This window comes from Schizophyllum commune (genome assembly GCF_000143185.2).
Source record: "Schizophyllum commune H4-8 unplaced genomic scaffold SCHCOscaffold_1, whole genome shotgun sequence".
Taxonomy (NCBI): Eukaryota; Fungi; Basidiomycota; class Agaricomycetes; order Agaricales; family Schizophyllaceae; genus Schizophyllum; species Schizophyllum commune.
The window spans coordinates 605,415-624,760 of NW_026089538.1; the positions used below are offsets into that span (position 1 = coordinate 605,415).

The 19,346-nt window shown below is 58.2% G+C and overlaps 7 protein-coding genes across 7 annotated transcripts; 3 read left to right on the plus strand and 4 right to left on the minus strand.

Annotated features, from left to right (window-relative positions):
• Positions 1 to 24: 24 nt before the first annotated feature.
• SCHCODRAFT_02006874 (NAD(P)-binding protein) lies at positions 25 to 1,373 on the minus strand. Its single transcript, XM_050341512.1, has 4 exons — positions 1,142 to 1,373; positions 743 to 1,086; positions 570 to 690; positions 25 to 514 (listed from the first exon to the last, which is right to left on the minus strand). Exons 1-4 carry the CDS (start codon positions 1,167 to 1,169, stop codon positions 90 to 92), a joined length of 918 nt encoding a protein of 305 aa, XP_050202658.1. The 5' UTR covers positions 1,170 to 1,373; the 3' UTR covers positions 25 to 89.
• A 118-nt stretch (positions 1,374 to 1,491) lies between these two features.
• Positions 1,492 to 5,757, minus strand: SCHCODRAFT_02604588 (uncharacterized protein). The gene is made up of 6 exons (XM_050344114.1): positions 5,503 to 5,757; positions 4,504 to 5,451; positions 4,386 to 4,440; positions 4,078 to 4,329; positions 3,872 to 4,027; positions 1,492 to 3,825 (listed from the first exon to the last, which is right to left on the minus strand). Exons 1-6 carry the CDS (start codon positions 5,574 to 5,576, stop codon positions 1,684 to 1,686), a joined length of 3,627 nt encoding a protein of 1,208 aa, XP_050202659.1. The 5' UTR covers positions 5,577 to 5,757; the 3' UTR covers positions 1,492 to 1,683.
• A 752-nt stretch (positions 5,758 to 6,509) lies between these two features.
• On the plus strand, positions 6,510 to 8,775 carry SCHCODRAFT_02006900 (uncharacterized protein). The gene is made up of 2 exons (XM_050341513.1): positions 6,510 to 6,847; positions 6,900 to 8,775. Exons 1-2 carry the CDS (start codon positions 6,794 to 6,796, stop codon positions 8,649 to 8,651), a joined length of 1,806 nt encoding a protein of 601 aa, XP_050202660.1. The 5' UTR covers positions 6,510 to 6,793; the 3' UTR covers positions 8,652 to 8,775.
• A 1,376-nt stretch (positions 8,776 to 10,151) lies between these two features.
• Positions 10,152 to 12,015, plus strand: SCHCODRAFT_02006913 (uncharacterized protein). Its single transcript, XM_003036198.2, has one exon. It carries the CDS (start codon positions 10,526 to 10,528, stop codon positions 12,002 to 12,004), a length of 1,479 nt encoding a protein of 492 aa, XP_003036244.1. The 5' UTR covers positions 10,152 to 10,525; the 3' UTR covers positions 12,005 to 12,015.
• SCHCODRAFT_02604596 (uncharacterized protein) lies at positions 11,887 to 12,327 on the minus strand. Its single transcript, XM_050344115.1, has one exon. It carries the CDS (start codon positions 12,264 to 12,266, stop codon positions 12,027 to 12,029), a length of 240 nt encoding a protein of 79 aa, XP_050202661.1. The 5' UTR covers positions 12,267 to 12,327; the 3' UTR covers positions 11,887 to 12,026.
• Positions 12,328 to 13,524: 1,197 nt separating this feature from the next.
• Positions 13,525 to 15,357, plus strand: SCHCODRAFT_02560112 (uncharacterized protein). Its single transcript, XM_003036197.3, has 2 exons — positions 13,525 to 13,635; positions 13,686 to 15,357. The coding sequence occupies exons 1-2, from the start codon at positions 13,576 to 13,578 to the stop codon at positions 15,234 to 15,236; spliced, it is 1,611 nt and encodes a 536-aa protein (XP_003036243.1). The 5' UTR covers positions 13,525 to 13,575; the 3' UTR covers positions 15,237 to 15,357.
• Positions 15,358 to 16,067: 710 nt separating this feature from the next.
• On the minus strand, positions 16,068 to 18,652 carry SCHCODRAFT_02604599 (tryptophanyl-tRNA synthetase). Its single transcript, XM_050344116.1, has 13 exons — positions 18,633 to 18,652; positions 18,549 to 18,581; positions 18,388 to 18,491; positions 18,226 to 18,338; positions 18,134 to 18,172; positions 17,803 to 18,081; positions 17,492 to 17,752; positions 17,322 to 17,441; positions 17,224 to 17,270; positions 16,951 to 17,173; positions 16,460 to 16,898; positions 16,322 to 16,408; positions 16,068 to 16,272 (listed from the first exon to the last, which is right to left on the minus strand). The coding sequence occupies exons 4-13, from the start codon at positions 18,312 to 18,314 to the stop codon at positions 16,180 to 16,182; spliced, it is 1,677 nt and encodes a 558-aa protein (XP_050202662.1). The 5' UTR covers positions 18,315 to 18,338; positions 18,388 to 18,491; positions 18,549 to 18,581; positions 18,633 to 18,652; the 3' UTR covers positions 16,068 to 16,179.
• Positions 18,653 to 19,346: the final 694 nt, after the last annotated feature.

Here is a 19,346-nt window from a genome sequence, read left to right on the forward strand (position 1 = left end):
TTCGCTTCCTTTGCTTACAGGGATCGTCAGGCTCCTACGAGGTTGCGAATGTCAGCGCATAGATATAAACTTCGTAGCAACATTGTCTTTCAATCATCGCCCTTGGCAAGTACTGGACGTAGCACCTTTAGCACCTCCTGTCCATCGATGCCATCCTGATTCGTGCTATGCGCGAATTCTTCCCACTTCTCCGCATTTCGCAGCGCTTTCTTCGCTACATGCGTGAAGATCCCGAACGAATCGCTGCCAAGCTGCACGCGCAGAGGCGGGTTTGGTTCCTTCGAGATACGAATCATGGCCTGTGCTGCCTTGTCCAAGTCCCCAATGGGCGTGTAAGCCTTCCTCATCGCGCGGAAGACGTTAGAGGGTGCGGCGGCGGAGTAGTCAGGGTGAGGTGGGATAGAGTTAGTGTCTTCCCAGGTTGTGGGGAAGCCTCCGGGCTCGATGATGACGCCCTTGATGTTCCACTCGGGCGGCATCTCGAGGGTGAAAGCCTCCGTGAAGCCCTCTAGGGCTACAAGAATCGCTTCAGTACGATACCACGCAGAACATGTACGAACAGCACGCACCGAATTTCCCGGCGTTATAGAATGCCAGCGTCGGATTGGCGCTGTAACCTCCGATTGATGATACGTTCAAGACGCGTCCGCCGTGACCCGGCGGATTGACGGTCTTGAAGAACTGGAGTGCCTGGAGAAATTGTAAGTTATCCGTCGTCGCCGCCAAACGATGACCGACGAACCTCCTTCGTGATATTCACCGGACCCCAGAATAGCGTCTCGAACTGGTCGCGTGCAACGTCGTCTGCCGTTGCCTCAATCTCCGCGCTCACGCCGTAGCCAGCGTTATTGACCACGACATCGAGCCGGCCAAAATGCTCCTTCGTCTTCGTGAAAGCCTGCCTGATTTGCTCGGCATTCGTCACGTCGAGGACGAGAACGAGGAGTTGCGCGTCTGGATATTGCTCCCGCAAAGAATTGAGGCCTGAGGACTTGGCTGGGTTGCGCGCGGTGGCGACAACACGTTCGCCGGCTTCGAGCACGCCTCGCGCTAGGTGGAGGCCAAGTCCAGAGGAGGTGCCGGTTACTGACGGATTCGAGGTTAGCGGCGATGTCCATGAAGTCAATGGAGAAGAGCGTACTCAACCAAACGCGAGTATTGGAGGGCATTGCTCTTCAAGGGAGACGACGTTGGGCGAAGGGCGGCAGTTCTTGATGGCGCGCCGATGTTATAGAAAGCTGGGACTAGCAGCCATTTGACAGCACTGCGCTAGCACGAGACCATGGGTACCGCTAGCGTCCAATGAGCGGCCGGCGGTCAGCCAAAGTCCACGTTTTTGACTACGCCGCGACCGTTGTAGGCAATCCCGAGGGCTATAGACACATTAGACCAGATACAACCATGCAGACAGGCGCACTCACCTAGCCTTGCTAGGCGTCGCCAGTTCTAGCAAAGCCCCCTCCATAGGCGCTGTAGATGGGCCACACCGTCCTCACCTCGAAATCGGCCAGACCACACCCCCACAATCCCAGAACGATGCAAATAGTCAGTAGATCTGTAGATACTCTAAGTATATCCATTTGATACATTATCTTCCATGTTTATGGCCATACAATACATTTTCCGGTTGCCCGCAACCACCGGCACCCTCCACCTGCATAGCGGACATGTCTCCAAACGCTGTCATCTCTCCCCGAACTCGAACATCCCCACCGTGTTGCCGAATCCAGCAAACCCGCACACTCCACCCAGCAATAGCGGATACACACGCGTGAACGGCATGCGCGGAACGTGGTCCCCTTCATCCGGCACCGAGGCCGCATCAAACACCGCGGATAGCGGCGAGGACCACACGTCGCCGGTCGAGGGCTCGTACCGCCACACCTCCCACCGCTCGAGCACCGTGCTCGTCAAGCCCCACGAAGACGCCGACGTCGACGGCACGGGCGGCGGGCCCTTCCCCAGCGCGCGCGGCCGCCGGCGGACGCCCACCACACCCCTGGCGCACTGCTCCCAGCTCCCCATCGCGCACGGCGCCTCCGCGGCCGCGACGACGAAGGCGCGCTGCCAGAACGCGCTCACTGGCCGCGCATCGCGGTCGAACAGCGCCGCGTCCTCGACGCCGAGCGTATCCGCGCCATACCCGCGCCGGTCCTTCTCTGACGCGCGGCGCGAGTGCACGCCGTGCCCCGAGATCGGGTAGGGTGCGTCGTCGCTGAAGGGCAGGCGCTTGCGGCCGAGGACGGGGGAGGGCGCGCCGGCGAAGCTGCTGCTGCGCGAGCGGCGGCCCAAAGAAGAGGGCAACTGACGCGCGCGGGAGCAGGAGCAGCGCTGCGTCTTGTCGTCAGAGAGATAGGCTTGGAAGAAACGCACGTTTTGGCTGGCCGCGAGGGCGACGACGAAGCTTTCGAGCGGATGGTGGCCACAGCGTCGACAGGCGTCACTCTTGACTGGCGCGATGCGAAGACGTGTGACAGTGCCATGCGCGTCGTCGAGTACAGCAATGACATCACCCGTCAAGCCATCCCATAGTGACACGACCCCTGCATCAGTCGCAGCCGCCACGACAACTCGCGTCTCGCCCTCCAGTTGTATCGCCGCGACATGAACTTGCGCTACCCGGTCGACCGCGCTTCCAGGGTGCAAGCACAGCTCCGGGTGCACCAGGCTCTCGCTACCATCCTCGCTAAGATCGACGAGCTCCAGCCGGCCGTCCTCCTGCGCAAACGCCGCGAGCAAATGGCCTCCCTCCCCGCCCGAGCGCACCAGCCATGTCCGCACCACCCCAGCACCGCGCCTCGGCGTCACAAACGTCGCCTGTGGACTCGCGCTGACCGTCCACTTCGCCACCAGCCCGCTCTCATAGCAGACCGTCAGGACAGGCTCCGCCGCTTGTGGCACCGGTGTCACCGGGCGCGATGACGGGGGCGTCCGATATGGCGCCGGCCGCTCCTGCGGCCTCCCCGCGCCGACGAACGCCATGTCGACGACGCCCGCGCTCGTGTTCTCCACGCCCATCGTCGCCAGTGGACGCACTGCGCCCTGCAGCACCTGGAAAACCGCCACTACGCCCTCGCCCGTGCCGACCGCGCACAGCGTCCCCGGCCCGTCGACCGCGATCGCGGTGATGACGGGGCTGGCGGAGGAAGAGCTCGCTGACCTAGCAAGCGCAACCGCGAGGTCGATCGAGACGTGCGACCGCCGGCCGGTCGCACTTGTGCGCCAGATCGTAACCTCGTTCTGCAGCCCGACGGCGGCGACGACGTGTCCGAGCGCGCTCGCCGCGAGCAGCTCGACGTCGCTCGTGAACGCGCGCGCGTGCGTCGAAAACGCGACCTCGCCCTCCAACGACTTCGCATCCTCCTTCGCGGGCGGCGCATCCGCCTCGGGGCGGTGCCGCTGCGCCTCGAGGAGCTCTGCATTCTTCAAGAGGTAGAGCAAGAGGCCGTAGAGCGCAGTCGTAGTCGCCGAAATGGGGAAGATGATCGTGCGGAGGAACCACGCGAAGAAGCGGAACGTGCGCGTCGAGAAACCGAGGCGGATGTGGTGCCGGTGGTCCTCAGCAGCGCGCGACGCCTCAGGGATGAAGGTGACGCGGGTCGGCGCCTGCGCGACGACGTGGAAGGGGGTGATCTCGTCAGGGTTGAGGAGCTTCCAGATTTGCTTGGCAGGTGGCTCGTTGGCGTTGTGCTCGTAGTGGGTGATGTTGGTACGCGGGCGAGTGAGGGCGCCGCTGACAGTGGGCGCTGCTGGAGACGCTGAAGACGATAGGACGAAGGAAGCAGGGGTCGTCGCGTAGTACAGTGTAGCGGTAATACCGAGCAGCTACATTCTGGTTAGCCATAGTCTATATGTCGATGTAGTTGCTCACCATGAACAAGCTGATGTTCTTGGTCGCGCGACCCTTCAGTAATCTTCTGCATAGGAACACCACCTTGTTGGCGAACGAGTTTGGATGCCCCAGCGGCCGCTCCCGCGCCGGTATCGCTGGTCCCAAACTTGTGTTCTGCCGCAGAAGTTCGTCCAGCTGTTCCGTGTCAGCATACAAACCATATCATCACAATAGAAGGCGCTCACCTCTAGCCTCTGAATGTCAATCGACAGAACGGTGAGGAAGAACGTGTGTGCGAGGAACCAATGCGCAACAAGCACCACGACAGCGAAGGTGCAAAACTGGCGAATCGCGCCCGCGGAGAACACGGCGATAACGCCAAGGATGGCATTATATGAGACGACCTTCAGAGTATTCGACGTCCCGGCGACACTCAGACCCATTGCGACGCGCTCCTTGACAGACACCGTGATCGGTGTTCGGGTGACGGCATATACCTGGTGATTGATAGGTATAAGTAGCTGCATCGGATGGCCCTGGGTTCAATGCCTACCAGATGTATCATGTGTTCAGCGCCGACGAATACGATCGTCACGGGAAGGATCTCCCTAGAAGGAGGGTAATAGAGATCAACGGTCCGCTATCGGTATCACCTTTAGCACTATGCTTACCAAGGAACCATGGTAATCTTGAAGCCTACCAAGGCACAGACGCTAAGACTAGTGATAGTACTGACAACTATCTCGACGATGGCGGTGAAGGTGAGACCGAGGCGGGAGTGTACACCAGTCATGCGGCGCATGCAGATAGTGATGTATGCCAGGACGCCGGTGTAGGCAAGGTAGAGGAAGGCGGAGAGCGCAGAGAGGCCGCGGCTTTGCGATAGGGAAGGATCGTACTCGAGCGCGACGATGGACGGCTCTTGCACCTCGACGCTGATCTTGGCGTTCGTCGATGCTGCGGTGGAGACAACCTCTAGCCACGCGGCGTGGTTGCTCGTCGCGAGGCAGTCCGTCTCGGGGAAAAAGTACGTAAGGACGAGGAAGCGTGCAAAGTCGAAGGACGTGCTGGAGCCGTCAGGCGAGCTACGCCCTGCGGTGACCATCTGCGGTGTGAGCGGGACGCCCGCGACGGAGACGTTCTTCGTCAAGCTGAGCGTGTCAAGGATGTTTGCGTCCGCAATCAGGCTTCGCAGGTCGTGGTCCCAGAACGCGAGGGGGGATAGCACGAAGCAACCGCGGCCGTCGGGGCGCTTGAGACATCGGTCGCCTATGAGGTCCTCGATCCTGCGCTCGAGCGTGAGGGTGGAGAAGAGGATCTGGTGGTTGACCGCGCCGTCGTCGTCATCGAGGGGACTCTCCACGAGCACGCGCTCCTGGCGTAGGACGCGGCCGACGCCGCAACGCGCGCGCGACACCGCGTCTTCCTGCACGCGGAGGGTGCTGTGGGAAGACCAGAGGTTGTGCAGGTCCTTGACTGCGCTCGTGCCTGTGAAGGTGTCGAGGATAGAGACAGACTCGGGGACGGAAGAGGTGTAGACGGCGAGCGCGGGGTAGCAGAGGGATGTGATGACAACGCCCGAGATGAGAAGGACGCGGATCTGGTGGGTGGCGCAGTGGCTGGGGAGGCGTGGGTTTAGTTTGCATCCAAGGTAGCAGGCTAGCACTCACTGTCCAAACTGCAGGAAAAGACGCTGGCAGTACTGGCGTATGTTCTGCAGCGTCTGCTGCCCATACGTGATCATGATGGTGGAGGAGTAGGAGGAGCGCAAGTGATGACCCGGTCGGCGCGGGGGGCCGATATGTATGCCCGAGGGGAAGCGACAGTGATCAAGCGCGGACGACTGGGGTTGCGAGGAAGCGTCGTGCGCTCAGATGGCTGCAGCGGTGGCCGGGGATGGTGACGGTAGGAGGCAGGGCGCGCGCGCTGCTTACGGCCCAGACCGCGCGTAATGAAGAGAGGGGGCCCGGGTCCCGTCGCGCACCACGTGCCGCGCGCCTCGGAACCATTTCCAAATCCGTGTCGTAAGCCGAGCAGCGCCGCCGGCGTCTGCCGTTTGTCTCTTGCTTCCTTCTCTCATCGCGTCGCGGCCTTCTCGCATCGACTCGTGCAGGATGGATGCCGCAGTGAGCGACAAGCCCGCTTTTGTTTTCCTCCTATGCGTTTTTCCCCTTGGGAATGAAAGAACTCTGCAGCAAGCAGCGACCACTCTAACGATTCAACAAGCCCAGGCTTCCCCCACGATGTGCCAGGAACTGCCTGCTGCATCAATTATTGGGCCTCGGCGCTCCAACGCCCACGCTTATTCCAAAAAGGGTTGCTCCAGGTACTTGCAGGTTGACTTTGGCCAAGCTCGCTATACAAACCCGTTAGACCCTCTTTCAAGAAGCTAAACCCTGAGTCCTGCCACGCTGTTTGGTCCTGACCCGGCCTCATGAAGGCATTAGGACCTTTCTTCCTGTGGTTGAATCTCTGTCCTCGCCTCAAAGGGCATCGTCATCTTGAGGACATAATGTGCACGACGCTCACAGTACAGTCTAGCGCACACCAGCGTTCAAATCTTGCCGATCTACATCTCTATCTCATATAGCAAGCGACTCACATCCGCATAGCAATTTCTCGTACATTCGCAGCCTGAGACAAGTTGTCCGCGACATACCAACTCTTTCTCAGATGATCCATAGGCTAGTCGCGCGCGCGCGTCATTAATTCACTTCTTCAGCGAAGCCTCTTTGGATGCTGCTCTCGTAGACGAGCTTACCTTTCTTTCCTTTCGAACTCCGTGGTCTGAATCTCTCTATCAACGGACGCCACCCCAAGTGGGCTCCACTCGCCCTACGATGCGGCGGAAGGACGGTGAGGGATTTCCAGCGCGACCTTATGAATGCATCCGCTGCCTCGCTTCCTACAGCCATCCTACCCTTCGTTCGACCTTGACCAAGACTTCAAGGTGCAAGCTCAATGGCTGAAAGATATGAAGTTGCGCATGTCCCGTTGGACGTCGAATCCGCAACGGTACGTCGCGCAGCCAGTATTGTTGGCCTCGGTTGACATGTTTTCGCCACAGTTCGATTGCTCGCTGCCCAAATCACTGCGCGAGAGCTTGAAGGACGCATCTCTGGGGCGAGCAGAGGGCGGCATCCCAAGGCAAGATGCCTCGCACGCAACGTACGGCGCGGTCAACTCTGCGGTGCAGTCGCAAGTGTCCACCCACCTGCGCTCTACGACCGTGCAGACCGCCCATCCTCCAACTAGCTGTCCCATTGATATCCTGTCTTTGGACGTCCTTTGCGAAATCCTTATGCTCGTGCTTGGTATCCAGCATCCGGCAGCGTCGAAAACAAGCTTCACCTCGATGGCAACCTTCGCTAGCGACGCTTCCCAGAACGTCAAGTCACTCCTCACCCTCACTCACGTTTGCCCCCTCTGGCGCCAGGCCCTCCACGGCATGCCGTGGCTGTGGCGCGAGCCCACGCTCGTTTGGCGGCCTGGGATGCGCAGCGAGGGTCACGTACGTCTCGCGGGGGTAGAGGGCGACACGAGCCCCGCGCGTGTGGACTCTGGGTGCGTACCCGTCATGCACGTCCCCGCTATCTCCCAGACTGCGTTGTGGCTTGCCCGTGCGGGTGCTATGCCGCTGTCCTTCACGGTCATCGCGGACCAGCGTCAGGGTCACCTCCCTCAGGCTCTGTCCGGCATAACATGGACCTTGGGCAGATCCACGGAGCGCGCAGAGCTACATGCAAGCGACGAAGCGTTCTGCGTGAACTACGTCGTTGAGCTCTTCCGCAACCTAGAATGCTTCCCGGTACACCGGATACAGAGCCTCCGCCTCATCCTCCTCGCGGAAGGTCATGTCGCTGCCTTGGCGTCGCTTCCGCCGACCTCGTTCCCCCAACTCGAGGCCCTGCATCTGAGTCTGAACCACAACCGATGGCCGTCCCCCGAGGACGCGCCCATCACTGCTTTCGCCGACTCGCCGCATCTTCGCCGCCTCTGCCTCAAGGTCGTGTGGAACGCGGGGGCCGTCGAGCGGCGCCTTCATCTGTCGTGGTCTACGCTGACCCATCTATCCCTCGAGCTCCCCGGCAGCACTCGCAGCGCGTACCTCGACATCGTACGGCTCTGTCGCAGCTCCCTCATATCCTTGCAAGTTGTCGAGGGCCACATGTTGAGATCGCCAACCGCGTCGCTGGCGGAACTCGAAACCCCCATTCAACTACCGCATCTGCGCACGCTGCGCCTCCCCTCGGGCAGCACCTGCCTGCTCGCGCTCGATCCAGCCGGCCTCTCTAAACTGCACGTCGACACCGCAAGCGCGCCCGTACTCGACGCATTTTTTCAGCGCGCGGTCCACGTTACCTCCTTGTCCCTTTCCCAGATCATCTTCCAGGGAAACGAGCTACGGCGCGTCCTTGGGTCCTCACCATCCCTACACTCGCTCAGCCTCGATCAATGCTCACTTCGCTTCAATCTGTTCTTCGAGAGCATGTTGGCTGGGTTATGGCTTCAGGATAGCTGCCCAAAGCGCATGCAGGGATCCGTGTATGTGCCCCGTCTGGAACGCTTACGGATGGTGAACTGCAGGAACGGGACGGAGACACTCGGCGAACTCGACCTCGACCTCTTTTTGCTGATGATCAGGCTACGAAGAGAGACCGTAGTTGTGCGCCATGTACGCTTTGTTGAGATGTGGCCCATGAGACCTTCGTTTGTGGAGAAGTGCAGAAGGGACTGGGAGGGCAGAGAGGAACTAGTGGTCGTGCTCGAGCAGCCGCGAACAAGCTCGATAGCCTCTGACACGTGGGAAGGGTTTTAGTATTCAGGATGCGATGAGGTATCCAGGTCTTGTAGGGAATCTGTGTAACTTACATATCTATGATACCCAGAGCCTGCGATATAGACATGAATGCCATGACAAGGTTCAACCTTCCATCCACCTGACCGTGAGAATCTCTGCACGTGCTTCCTTTTGGATTTCCGACTTCTGACTTCTCCTAGCAATCTCCTTCTATCCCGACGATGCACCACCCGTCACACAATATCTGCTTTGCTACACTACCCGGTGATTACAAGCTCTGACTGGAACTTTGTAGTGGCCCTGGCCCTTAGCGGTCTCCATCGAGGAGCGCGGGTCCTGGGACAGTGGGAGCCGGCCAGCCTGCGCCTGCCTGCTCCAGCGGCTACCGACGTTCTGCCGTGCGCTGCGTTCCGGACATGCTCGAAAACGACAGACACTCGGCAGTGTACACTGCACTTCTCCATTGAGTAACTCTGCCTGCACTTTTGGTGCAATGTATCCCCTCATCTCTTCCCTACGTCCGGGTTGCCAAATCGCTGGTCGCGACGTCATGAGGGCCGGTCCTCTCGCGAAGTGGTTCGATTGGGCGGCCGATCACCTCTGTGTCGGCACCGTCCTTTGCGCAAGCGAATCATCACGAATGATGGTCCTGCAGTCAATATGCGGTGCTCGCCGATGGCGGTATGGAGGAATTTGACGAAGACCGCACCCTCCCAATGCGCGATTACTCCCGTGTCATACCCGGCCCGACCCACGACGCGCCCTACAAGTACGGCGCCGATGTCGAGCGCCTCTGTCACCGTTTTGGCCCCAAATGGGACCGGTCGGAGCCTCTGCGGCCGGTTTACAGTCAACGCCTGGTTCTGCATTCCCCAGCTGCACGGCATGATCACATTTTCAACAGGAAGCGTACAAAATACTCTGCGGCTGGGGGAAGATCATCAACGACGCGAACGAGGGGAACTTACTTGATAGGAAGCCCGTCGACAGTCGCTTGTCCATCTCATTGGTCGGGCACAGTTGGTCCATTTCAGACATGGTTCAGTTGCCAAAAGCGACACCGGAGCTCTCCTCGACCCCCGCTCGCAAGGAAACTCGGTTGCGCCTTCGCTGCTGTCCCAGCGGCTGCGGCGCGCGCTCAACCTTTTGTCCCCTTGTTCGTGGTCCCCTATTTCGCCGGTTCCAACGCAACGCACCATATCACTCAGCCGCACATCCCGACCAAACCCAAGTGGCGGCACGGTCATCATTGGCTTCGTTTTGCCTTCAACGAAGTCGGCGCCCGAGCAAGGAGAGGACTTATAGTGGCATCCCGAGACCAGCCCTCGGCGCGCTCTATCGGGCCACTGCGCGGTCCAAAATGACATTTCCCTTGCTCTCGACAGCGCTTCTCATGAGCGCAACCCCAAGGATGCATGCGGCCCATTGCACGTCTGCAGAAAGCCGCGTCAAATGGTGTGGGGCAAATGTATCCGCTGATCTTACTACTCTACTACTCTTGCTGCGTCCCATCCCCCTTCTGGAACCGTCGAGTAACGGCTGCCGCTGCGTGCAGACCGCCCACGAGGCCGTGACCCTGCACGAGACCTCATGAATGTAACAGGACGCGACGCGTCGCGTCGCAAATCGATGAGGCGCTTCACCACTTCCACCACCACCATCACTGTACACTACCTTCTCTTACTCGCGACACGACCTAGGCGCCCAAGTCGCCCACCTCACGTCTGTACATCTTCACGACACCCTTCTCACGTCCTTCTCTCCCCGCGGCCGTCGAGACCCTAGCTGGTGCTAGAGACGCTACGGACAGGCTCCACGCGCTGCAACGACCCGCCAAGATCTCCCGAGCCATCTACACCCCCACCACACACTACCCAGCCTCCCTCAGCACGATGGATGCGATCGCCTTCCCGTCTGCAGCGCAGACCCTCGTGATCGAGCTCCTCGACATGGTCATGCTCACGTACCGGAACGACGGAGACGTAGCCACCACGCCCGCGGAAATCCTCAAGCTTGCCCACGTCTGCCGTCACTGGCGCGACGTCGCACTCAGCCAGCCCCGCCTCTGGGCCCAGCTCGCCATCACCCTTCGCCAGCTGGCGACGCCGCGCGACGCACAACAAGTGATGCGCTGGTTCCGCCGCGCGTCCCCACACCAAGTCGATCTTCAGATCGGGGACCCGCAGGATTCGTCCAACCTCGTCGTGGGCACCGTCGTCCCGCTCGTGCTGCTCCGGGTCACCGCCCAGCTGCGCGAGCTCCGCATCTACTGCGATCGGGACTGGTTCCAGCTGCTTGCGAGCCTTCCCGACGACGCATTCCCTGCCCTGCAGCGTCTCCGCATCGAGGCCTCCGACCAGACGCAGAACACGGCGCAGACAATTACATGGACGTGCCCGCGGCTCGAGCAGCTCTCCCTCTACAACATCACGCGCATCACGGCACGCGATAGCCTCGCGGACATCATGCATGCTCCGTGGGCGCAGATGCAGGAGCTGGTCCTTACAGGCACTGAGGCCAAGTACAACGTTGGACCCGTCTTCTTCCAATGCGTGCGCCTCCGCCGCGCCGAGCTCGTCCTGAACGGCGCGTTCTTCGACAACCCGGCGCGCAGACCCGCGGAGATCGTGACGTTTCCCTTCTTGACCTCGCTCAGCGTCACGTTCGAGGTGTTCCCCGTGGAGCTCGCCACCTGCGCGCGCTTCCCTGCGCTGGACGTGCTCAGGCTCTATGACGACGACTGGTGGAATGCAGGGAACCCTTGGGGCGCTCTTTATCTTCTCGCGGAGCAGTCAACCCAAGTGAAGGACCTCACGCTCACGTTCTTCGACCTGACGGGCGACGGACAGTCAGACCCTTGGCTGCTTTTTGAGCGCCTGCCGCAGTTGACGCGCCTGGTTCTGAGAGAGTGTTGTATCTATCCCCAGGAAGCCGGGTACATGGCGACCACCGCGACGGACGGCAGTGTCCTTCTTCCGAATCTCGAGGTCCTGCACTACGAGGACGTTTCTCTGGCCCCCGGCGGCGGCCTGGAAGACAACATCGACCTCCTGAATATGGCATACGGCAATATTCGGTCGTTCATCGAGGACTATGTCGTTTGTGGCCTGCTTCCGCTGAGGGAGTTCCACGCCAGCTGGAACGACGGGTTCTACGCTGAGAGCTCCAACACGGCTCAGGGCGCCCCCGCAGCTCAGGGCGCCAAGGTAGCTCCAAACGCCAGTGCAGTCCAGGGCGCAGCGCCGATGGCGCTCGCGGAGGGACAGTCAGCCTACCCAGTGTGGGAGATCAACAAGGACATATCGCGCTCTCTTAGGGAGCTACGAGTCCAGTTTGCGCCTGCGGTGGATATCTGGATGCAAGGCTTGTAACTGCGATACCAGGACTAACGACTCATACCACTCTCACTTCCGCACTTTCCCATTTCCACGCTCTCGCACTTCTACACTCCAACGGAGCGCTAACGGCCTTCCACGACATGCTAGACGCCATGTACGACATACTGTACACTATCACGGCATATTGTACACCACCCACGGCATACTGTACTACACACCATCCACATCCTACACACCACTTCCACTTCCACCACCCACGGCATACTAGACACCACTTGTACGACCTACTAGACATTACTTACTGGCACGCTAATGTACGCAACATAATCGCATGGATCCCTTGGTTTGAAGCTTCCTGTAGTCCGCTGAAGTGCGCGCGAATGTTTGAGAAGAGCTGTTAATTTTCGACCTTTGCGTCATGATCCATCTCTTCAGTTCTGAAGGTCCAAGCCGATGATATTTCCTTCAGCCAGATGCAGCCATGCTCAGACTAGTACACGATATTTGCCGACCCGCTACACAGTCGAAGGACGTGTGTTGCATCCATCATGCGGACATGTGGCCCACACGCTCCGTCTTCGTGACACAGATTGTAGGAAATCTCTATATATCACCTTGCTTGCAAGGTCTCTTGCAGACCCTTTATTCTTCGGGATTTCTAGTACACACAGACAAACAACGCTTGACCTACCTCAGTTCGAACCCCGATCTTGTCTCGCAAGCAAGGTCTCCGCCGGGCGCAGCCGGCGCTTCCTCTAGTATTAGAACGCAAGGAATTGTGCTTGTGCTTGAGCAGGAGAGGGCAGCTTCGGTGAACTTCGACGCGTGTGGGGAAGACTGGGTGGAGAAATCGTAGTGAAGTTACTTGAACTTTCCGCCTATCGTCTCTATACGTGTACACAGTAGGCGATGCCTGTAATGGGCTTTAATCTGCCTTGAGCAATTCACCAAAGTTCAACAGTGCAAGCACCTGACCCTGAGAAGATGGGTGAACGCCACATTCACGTGGCGAAGTCTTTTTTTTCTTTGTCTCTGCACTTTATTCACGCAGCAGGTATCTACTAGAGGAAGCCCCGGCTACGCCGGCTCTGGACCTTGCCTAGCAGCTACAGTAGAGCAGACATCCGCTCATGGCTTCGCGGGCACTCGACGTAAGCTCGTCAACGGTCAGCCCTCGAAAGTCATCAGTACACATCTCGCGCGGCTTGCGCACGCATCTACGATTCGTGCAGGTTCATTGAACAGAGCTCAAGCGCTTGTTCCCGAGGCCTCGAGGTGCGCACGGCTCTTCTAAAGCTCGGGTCCACGGCACATTTGCGGCACAGTGGCGGTAAGAGCAGCAGCAGTCGGGCTCTGCGACCGGCATGAGATCCGGTCCTGGGTAGCTCCGGGTTCGGAGCCCAGAGCGTTCAGTCATTAGTTGGGCACTGTTGACTCTCTGATCGTGCCTGCAAAAAGTTGGGCTTCAATTAAGGGTGGCGAGAGACTTTGCTAGGCAAGGTAACATAGTACCAAGACGCGCTAGCCCCACGTGGCGAAGTCATCGTATCCGCGACTGCCATCTGCCGAACGAGTGACCTATCGCCCAACATCTAGCGATATCAATGGACAGCGCAGAACATAAGAAGCACTCGTATACCGCGCTGCTTGAGAGGCCAGCATTGGTGTGTGCCCCAGCACATTTTTATGAGCCCGTGCTTATCCTGGATTGCAGCCTCAAGATGAAGTTCTGCGGCAAATCCTATTCGAGAATGGCCCGTCGGAAACGTCAGACACTCTACATGGTCTCGTCAAGGAGAGAGAGGAATACATTGGCGCTGTCGACCTCGCCATTGGGCGCTTGCAAGAGGTTATCTCTGCCTTGTCCGCCCAGCGGGCCGCTGCGTCCAAGGAGCTCATCGTCTGCCGCCAAGCGATGAAATCACCTATTCGACGTATCCCAGCGGAACTGCTCGTCGACATCTTTTCTCTCGCTGTACATCACGACCTTCCGGTCGACAAATTCGCTTGGGGGTCCGAGTTTATCGGGACCGTGCTCGCAATCACCCAAGTCTGCCGGGTCTGGCGCTCAGTCGCGCATGGAGCGCCACGCTTATGGGAGAAGATCTCACTACGCAATATGCAAGCGTACGGCCAGCGCGCGGTCTCAAACACGGTGGCTTGGGTGCAGCGTGCCGAGCCGCTACCGATAGCGTTCACGGTGGCCATTGCCGATGATTTAATATCTGCCTGGCGCTCGCGGTACAATCACAGTTCTACTTCTTTTCCTTTCACCGTCTTTGATCGAGTCGAATCCTTCCCAACGCACAGGATACGAGAGCTGCGGTTGCACATGCCGGCGCTCGACATGGCCTTCATAGGCTTGCCATTGTCCTCTTCTATCGGAACTTCGTTCCCTGTACTGGAGTTGCTGCAACTCAAGATCGTCCATGGGGATATGACGCACCACAGCCCGCTCACTCTATACGCCCACTCGCCGTTGCGCACAGTCGACCTACAGCAACCATCGGGGCTCGACTGTCGCGTGATCTTCTTTTCTAGGTCGTCAGTCACCAATCTATCTCTCAACAATTTGCGAGGTCCGATCAGTGCATTTTACGCCGTTCTTCGAGAATGCGATGCTCTTCTTCGCGCCAACATTCATTTTGGGCGTCATCTCCTTTGGGACACCTTGGGCGCACCTGAACCCATCATTCTTCCCCAGCTACGCACTCTTTCGATGACTTGCTACGGCAGCATCTCCTTCTTCCGTCAGGAACTGCATTTGCCGTGCCTCGCATCGTTCACCCTTGAGCTCGGGAATGACGAAGATGGCCTCGAGCTCTCGGACGCACTCGCGGCCATGCTGTCCCATTCACCGCACCTCGAGCAAGTCACTTTACGGAGATGCGACATGGATGGTCTCACTGATATGACCGCCTTTCTTCAACTCTTACCCTCCGTCACATCGCTAAGCATCGCCCTGTGCCAGATATCTCTCGAGGAGTTCTACGAGCGTCTGTCGGTTCGGGAGAACAGCCCCGTCTATCTTCCCCGCCTGCGCTATCTCAGCTTGACGTCCAACGCAGACCTTTCTGAGGGAGGTGCAGGCATGCGGGATGCGCAGCTCCGAGTCATGCTTCATTCACGATACAAGCCGGTAGAGGATTCCTCGGTATCGCGCTTGGAGTCGTTCGAGTACACGTCCTCGTCGTATCCTTTGGAGCTATCTGTTTTGCGGGATATCATCGAGCTCTCGGAAGAAGGCATGATAGTCAATGTTTGAGGACAAGTAACGATGCCCATCCATATCGCGCCTTCGTAGATTTACAGAATGCCACTCTTCAATATCTTCCGTGTATGTCTGCAAATACGTGCGCAACCACATTATGCATGCATCGTCGAACAGCCTCGGCGTGGCCTGTTTGCTTGAGCCCACAATAAGTCGAGCAATCAGTCCGAGGGAAAGAGCGCATCAACCCCAATTTGCGTTCTGTTCAACGTCTCCCTGCCTCTCGTACTAAGGTTACCATGATCGCAATGGTATGCCAGCCTTCAAGCCAACGATAAGTTCGCTCTAGAGGCAGCCTTGTAATCCGGCATCCATTTCCCTGGCCGCTGTGAGTTGACGCACTTTGCCTTTCTTTCTCAGCGCAAAACGTACCATTCGCTGCTTTCCTCGGGAAGGGCGTCCTGCGCAACCGCCATATTTCGATGCCTAGCGACGCGGGCCACAGCCTGAGCTAGCCCGCGAGATGCTGGGTCTGCGACAACAAGATGGGAGCATAGGAAGATGCAGAGTAAAGCAAGAGCGCTGACAGAGCGCATCTCGTCTGGCCTGAGCCTTGAAGAGCTTGCCGACAAGCTCGCGTTCAGTCGACGTGGTGGAGGGCAACCGCAGTCAAGAGGGTGAAAGGCCACTTGCGCATATATATACTGCTGATCGTGGGCCTGGCGGTAAAGATAGACCACTGTGGGGAATCGTCCATGGTCTCCCGTCGTCTGGGCGTCCGAAGGGGATGTATGGTGGAGACGGGGATGTGACGCCGATGCGACCCAAGAAATGAAAGATGACCAACCTTCAAGGCAAGCACATCTGACGCAGCGTATTTCGTTGGTTGAAGAAGCTGAAGCAAGGTTTGAAGCAACGGAAAGGTCGTGCACATCGTCGACGGCAGTATAGCCATAAATACCGAATACAAGATGTCGCGTGGCATACTGTCTCCTAGTCACGCCGTCTTTGCCTTTCCAAATCGCGGCTCGATCTTGCGGCTTCCATCCATGAAGGCGTTCACGGTCTCCTCTGTAATTTTGGAGCGGCGCTACGACAAGTTGAGCGTATGATCACTGCGTCGCATGAACGGGACTCACTTCCTGGAAATCCGCGACGAACTTCTGCAGCAGCGCGATACACCGGGCCTTCAACTGGCCAGTAAGCAAGCGGCCAGCACGGTACTCCTGACGAACATGGTAAGCACTCCATAGATCTGAATCAACACGTCTCCTCACCTCTCCCAACTTGGCCAGCTCCTCGTCGTCCTCCAAGAAGAACGTCAAGTACTGATACGCCACATCCACCTCCGTATCCCCTCCAAACTGACGGTGCTCCTCCTCCGTCTCCCTCCCGCCCGAGAATCCATGCTTGTTGATCTTGTTCTTGATCTGGTTCGGCTTGTCCGTCATGAAGATACTACTATTTGGATCGCTCGCGCTCATTTTCGTCTGCGGGCCCTGCAGCGCAGGGAAGAAGCGCGAATGGAGAAGGGCGGGCTTGGGATACTTGAGCTTGCTCGCAATGTCGCGCGTAAGGCGAAAGTATGGGTCCTGGTCGATCGCGCAGGGGATGAGCGCAGGGATGTTGGACGCGGTGCCGAAAATCTGAGGGAAGGAATTGGAGAAAGCGGGTGCGGCTTGGATAGAAACGAAGTGGATTTTGCCGATATTGTCTCTGAGGGCGATACGTCAGAGGAGGGGGATGGGTGAGGGGAAGGGCGACGCACGATTCGTTGAACCCAAAGGTCGCACGGGCCTGGTTATAGGTGATTTGGCGGGAGATGCGGGAAACGTTCTCGTAGAAGGCGCCGTTCATGTAGGCGTAGTTGCTAAAGATGAAGGTCTTATTGAGGTCGAAGCCGACGGCGATGATATCCTTGGCATTCTGGCGCGAGAACTCCTTGACCTGCTCGACCTTCAACTGGTGCTTGAACAGGAACTTTTCATCGTCTACAGATATGTCAGCAGCGCTCGAGGGCGCGATCGGAGATACGACCTACCCGTGAGCTGGACAACAAGGGGGACATCGAAGACGTCCTGCATCCATCTGGAAGTATTGGTCAGAGGGGGGTGCGCGAGCTTGAGCTGTGGTTCTCACTTTGTGAAGACAAAGGGTATCATGTGGCCAAGGTGCATGCTATCGCTGCTCGGACCACGTCCAGTGTACAAGAAGAACGGCTTCCCTTGCTCGTAGCGGTCTAATATTTGCGAAAAGTCACTGCATTGCACGTCAGCTAACGGCCTACGCGGCACGATCGATCAACGCACCGGTGCGAGAAGAAGGTCCCTCTCCGAAGCAGGATATGGGGTTTGTGCCCAGTCAGCTTCTCAAAGCGCTGGAGGAGCGCATCGTCTATCCTTCTTGTGCCGAACTGGTCGATGAGTTTGTCGTAGTCGATCGCCTTCTGCTTGCCGTCGCTGGTGACTCCGCCCTGCACGTCCCACGGCGTCACGACCTGCGCCTGTTCGCCGTCGGCTTGAGGGACGGGCTTGATCACTGGGGTAGCTGACGACGATCCTTCTGCCTTCCTGACATGGTGAGGTCAACGCTAGCGGGAGGGGCATGGCGATTCACGCACGACTCCGTCAGGGTGGTTCCAGCAAGAGCCTCGCCGATCGAGGCGACTGTGGGTGGTGCGGTCGGATCCGCTGCAAGTGATTCTGGGGGGAACTGAGGGGTAGCCATCACGGTGCTCAGCGTCGACCCTTCCGACGATCTGGAGGATGGGGGGAGGAAGAGAGATGAGATCAGTGACTCGACGCGGACCGGCCTCGATGGCGCAACCATTCGTCGACGTTCCCAGCCTTCTTGCTCCTCACCACCATCATGCCCGTCCTCGACCTCACCGTTAACATTCAGGTAAGCCCTTTTCCATCGTCTGACACGTCATCAGCGACTGAATATGTCACAGATCCCCGACGCGAAGGCGCTCAGCCTTGAGCTGTCCAAGGTTGGCTTGAAGTCGATCAGCCCCCTCATTCTGGACTAGACTGTGGCTTGCAGGTCGGCGCGAAGATTCTCGGAAAGCCCGAGAGCTATATCAGCGTCCTGATCAAGGTCAACGAGACCCTCACCTTCGGTGGTACCCATGACCCGGCCTTCCAACTGGTCATTGTACGTCGATCATTCTATCCTTTCCTTCATCTTATAACGACATGCACAGACCAGCCTTGGCAATGTCAACCCATCCGCTAACGAGAAGTACAGCAAGGCCCTCTCCGAGTTCCTCAAGGAGAAGCTCGGCCTGCCCAACGACCGTGGTTACATGTTCGTGCATTTGCTTCGCCTTCAGCGAATACGCATGCTCAACCACCACCAATTCAGAGCCTTCATCGACCCCGGCAACGCCAATCTTGGGTAAGTATTGCCAAGGCGATGTGCGCTGTACGCGACCTAACTTCCCCCCAGCTACCAGGGAACCACTTTCGCGACGATCTTCGGTTGAAGCGTCCGAATCTAGGGCAAGGAAATATAACTCACAATCAATGTAAAGGAAAGCGAATAGATGTAACATCAGTTTCTCCTCGACATCTCCATCGACGCCAGCGATGGCACATTGAATCCGACTTCGCCTGATGAATGAAAGCTGCGCCCTTGTCCAACTACTCAAGGATCTCTGTCACTCTCGGAAGTTTAACTACCGAGCCGCTCAAATCCGCACGCTGTGCCTCAGATACGCTGCCGTTGGTGAGCTTGCTGTTGTTGTGGGTCCCTTCAATTCTCATCCAATCGGCCCCATCCCCGCACGAATATCTCCAAGGAAGATGATCCTGCACGCCCGACTCGGACTTGCTCAGCAACACTACACCCTGATTAATGCTCGACTGTCCTGACCAAGATGCCAACGTCCGTCATTGTCGGGTTTGAATGGACGCTTTCACCGTTTCCTCCCGCACGTGTACAATGCAAATGCTGATTTAATGCCTTTTCAGGTCATTATATGATCCCTCTCAGAGTCATACCCCATCTCGTACGCGCGCCTCCTGTGGGGATGTCGCATGCCGACCACTCAAGTGACGCGCGCGCAGACATCTTCGATGCGTACGAAGCCGGTCCTGGTCTTCCCGTTCCTCATCCTCATTTATCCGGCTTTGTCTCCGCCTCGAGCTATATAAGAGGATA

What these genes read in the sequence shown, in the direction of transcription:
- SCHCODRAFT_02006874 (XM_050341512.1), bottom strand. Translation starts at nt 1,169, where the DNA reads ATGCCCTCCAATACTCGCGTTTGGTTGA. An exon ending in CGGTGAATATCACGAAGGAG is followed by an intron (nt 691 to 742) that starts GTTCGTCGGTCA and finishes CAATTTCTCCAG; the next exon opens with GCACTCCAGTTCTTCAAGAC. An exon ending in CTATAACGCCGGGAAATTCG is followed by an intron (nt 515 to 569) that starts GTGCGTGCTGTT and finishes CGATTCTTGTAG; the next exon opens with CCCTAGAGGGCTTCACGGAG.
- SCHCODRAFT_02604599 (XM_050344116.1), bottom strand. Translation starts at nt 18,314, where the DNA reads ATGGGTACCACCGAAGGTGAGGGTCTCGTTGACCTTGATCAGGACGCT. An exon ending in CGCCTTCGCGTCGGGGATCT is followed by an intron (nt 18,082 to 18,133) that starts GTGACATATTCA and finishes AAGGGCTTACCT; the next exon opens with GAATGTTAACGGTGAGGTCG. An exon ending in ACCTTTGGGTTCAACGAATC is followed by an intron (nt 16,899 to 16,950) that starts GTGCGTCGCCCT and finishes TATCGCCCTCAG; the next exon opens with AGACAATATCGGCAAAATCC.
- SCHCODRAFT_02006900 (XM_050341513.1), top strand. Translation starts at nt 6,794, where the DNA reads ATGGCTGAAAGATATGAAGTTGCGCATGTCCCGTTGGACGTCGAATCC. An exon ending in TGGACGTCGAATCCGCAACG is followed by an intron (nt 6,848 to 6,899) that starts GTACGTCGCGCA and finishes TTTTCGCCACAG; the next exon opens with TTCGATTGCTCGCTGCCCAA.
- SCHCODRAFT_02604588 (XM_050344114.1), bottom strand. Translation starts at nt 5,576, where the DNA reads ATGATCACGTATGGGCAGCAGACGCTGCAGAACATACGCCAGTACTGC. An exon ending in CTTTTCCTGCAGTTTGGACA is followed by an intron (nt 5,452 to 5,502) that starts GTGAGTGCTAGC and finishes ACGCCTCCCCAG; the next exon opens with CCACTGCGCCACCCACCAGA. An exon ending in TTGACATTCAGAGGCTAGAG is followed by an intron (nt 4,028 to 4,077) that starts GTGAGCGCCTTC and finishes GACACGGAACAG; the next exon opens with CTGGACGAACTTCTGCGGCA.
- SCHCODRAFT_02604596 (XM_050344115.1), bottom strand. Translation starts at nt 12,266, where the DNA reads ATGTCTAGTAGGTCGTACAAGTGGTGTCTAGTATGCCGTGGGTGGTGG.
- SCHCODRAFT_02006913 (XM_003036198.2), top strand. Translation starts at nt 10,526, where the DNA reads ATGGATGCGATCGCCTTCCCGTCTGCAGCGCAGACCCTCGTGATCGAG.
- SCHCODRAFT_02560112 (XM_003036197.3), top strand. Translation starts at nt 13,576, where the DNA reads ATGGACAGCGCAGAACATAAGAAGCACTCGTATACCGCGCTGCTTGAG. An exon ending in TGCTTGAGAGGCCAGCATTG is followed by an intron (nt 13,636 to 13,685) that starts GTGTGTGCCCCA and finishes CCTGGATTGCAG; the next exon opens with CCTCAAGATGAAGTTCTGCG.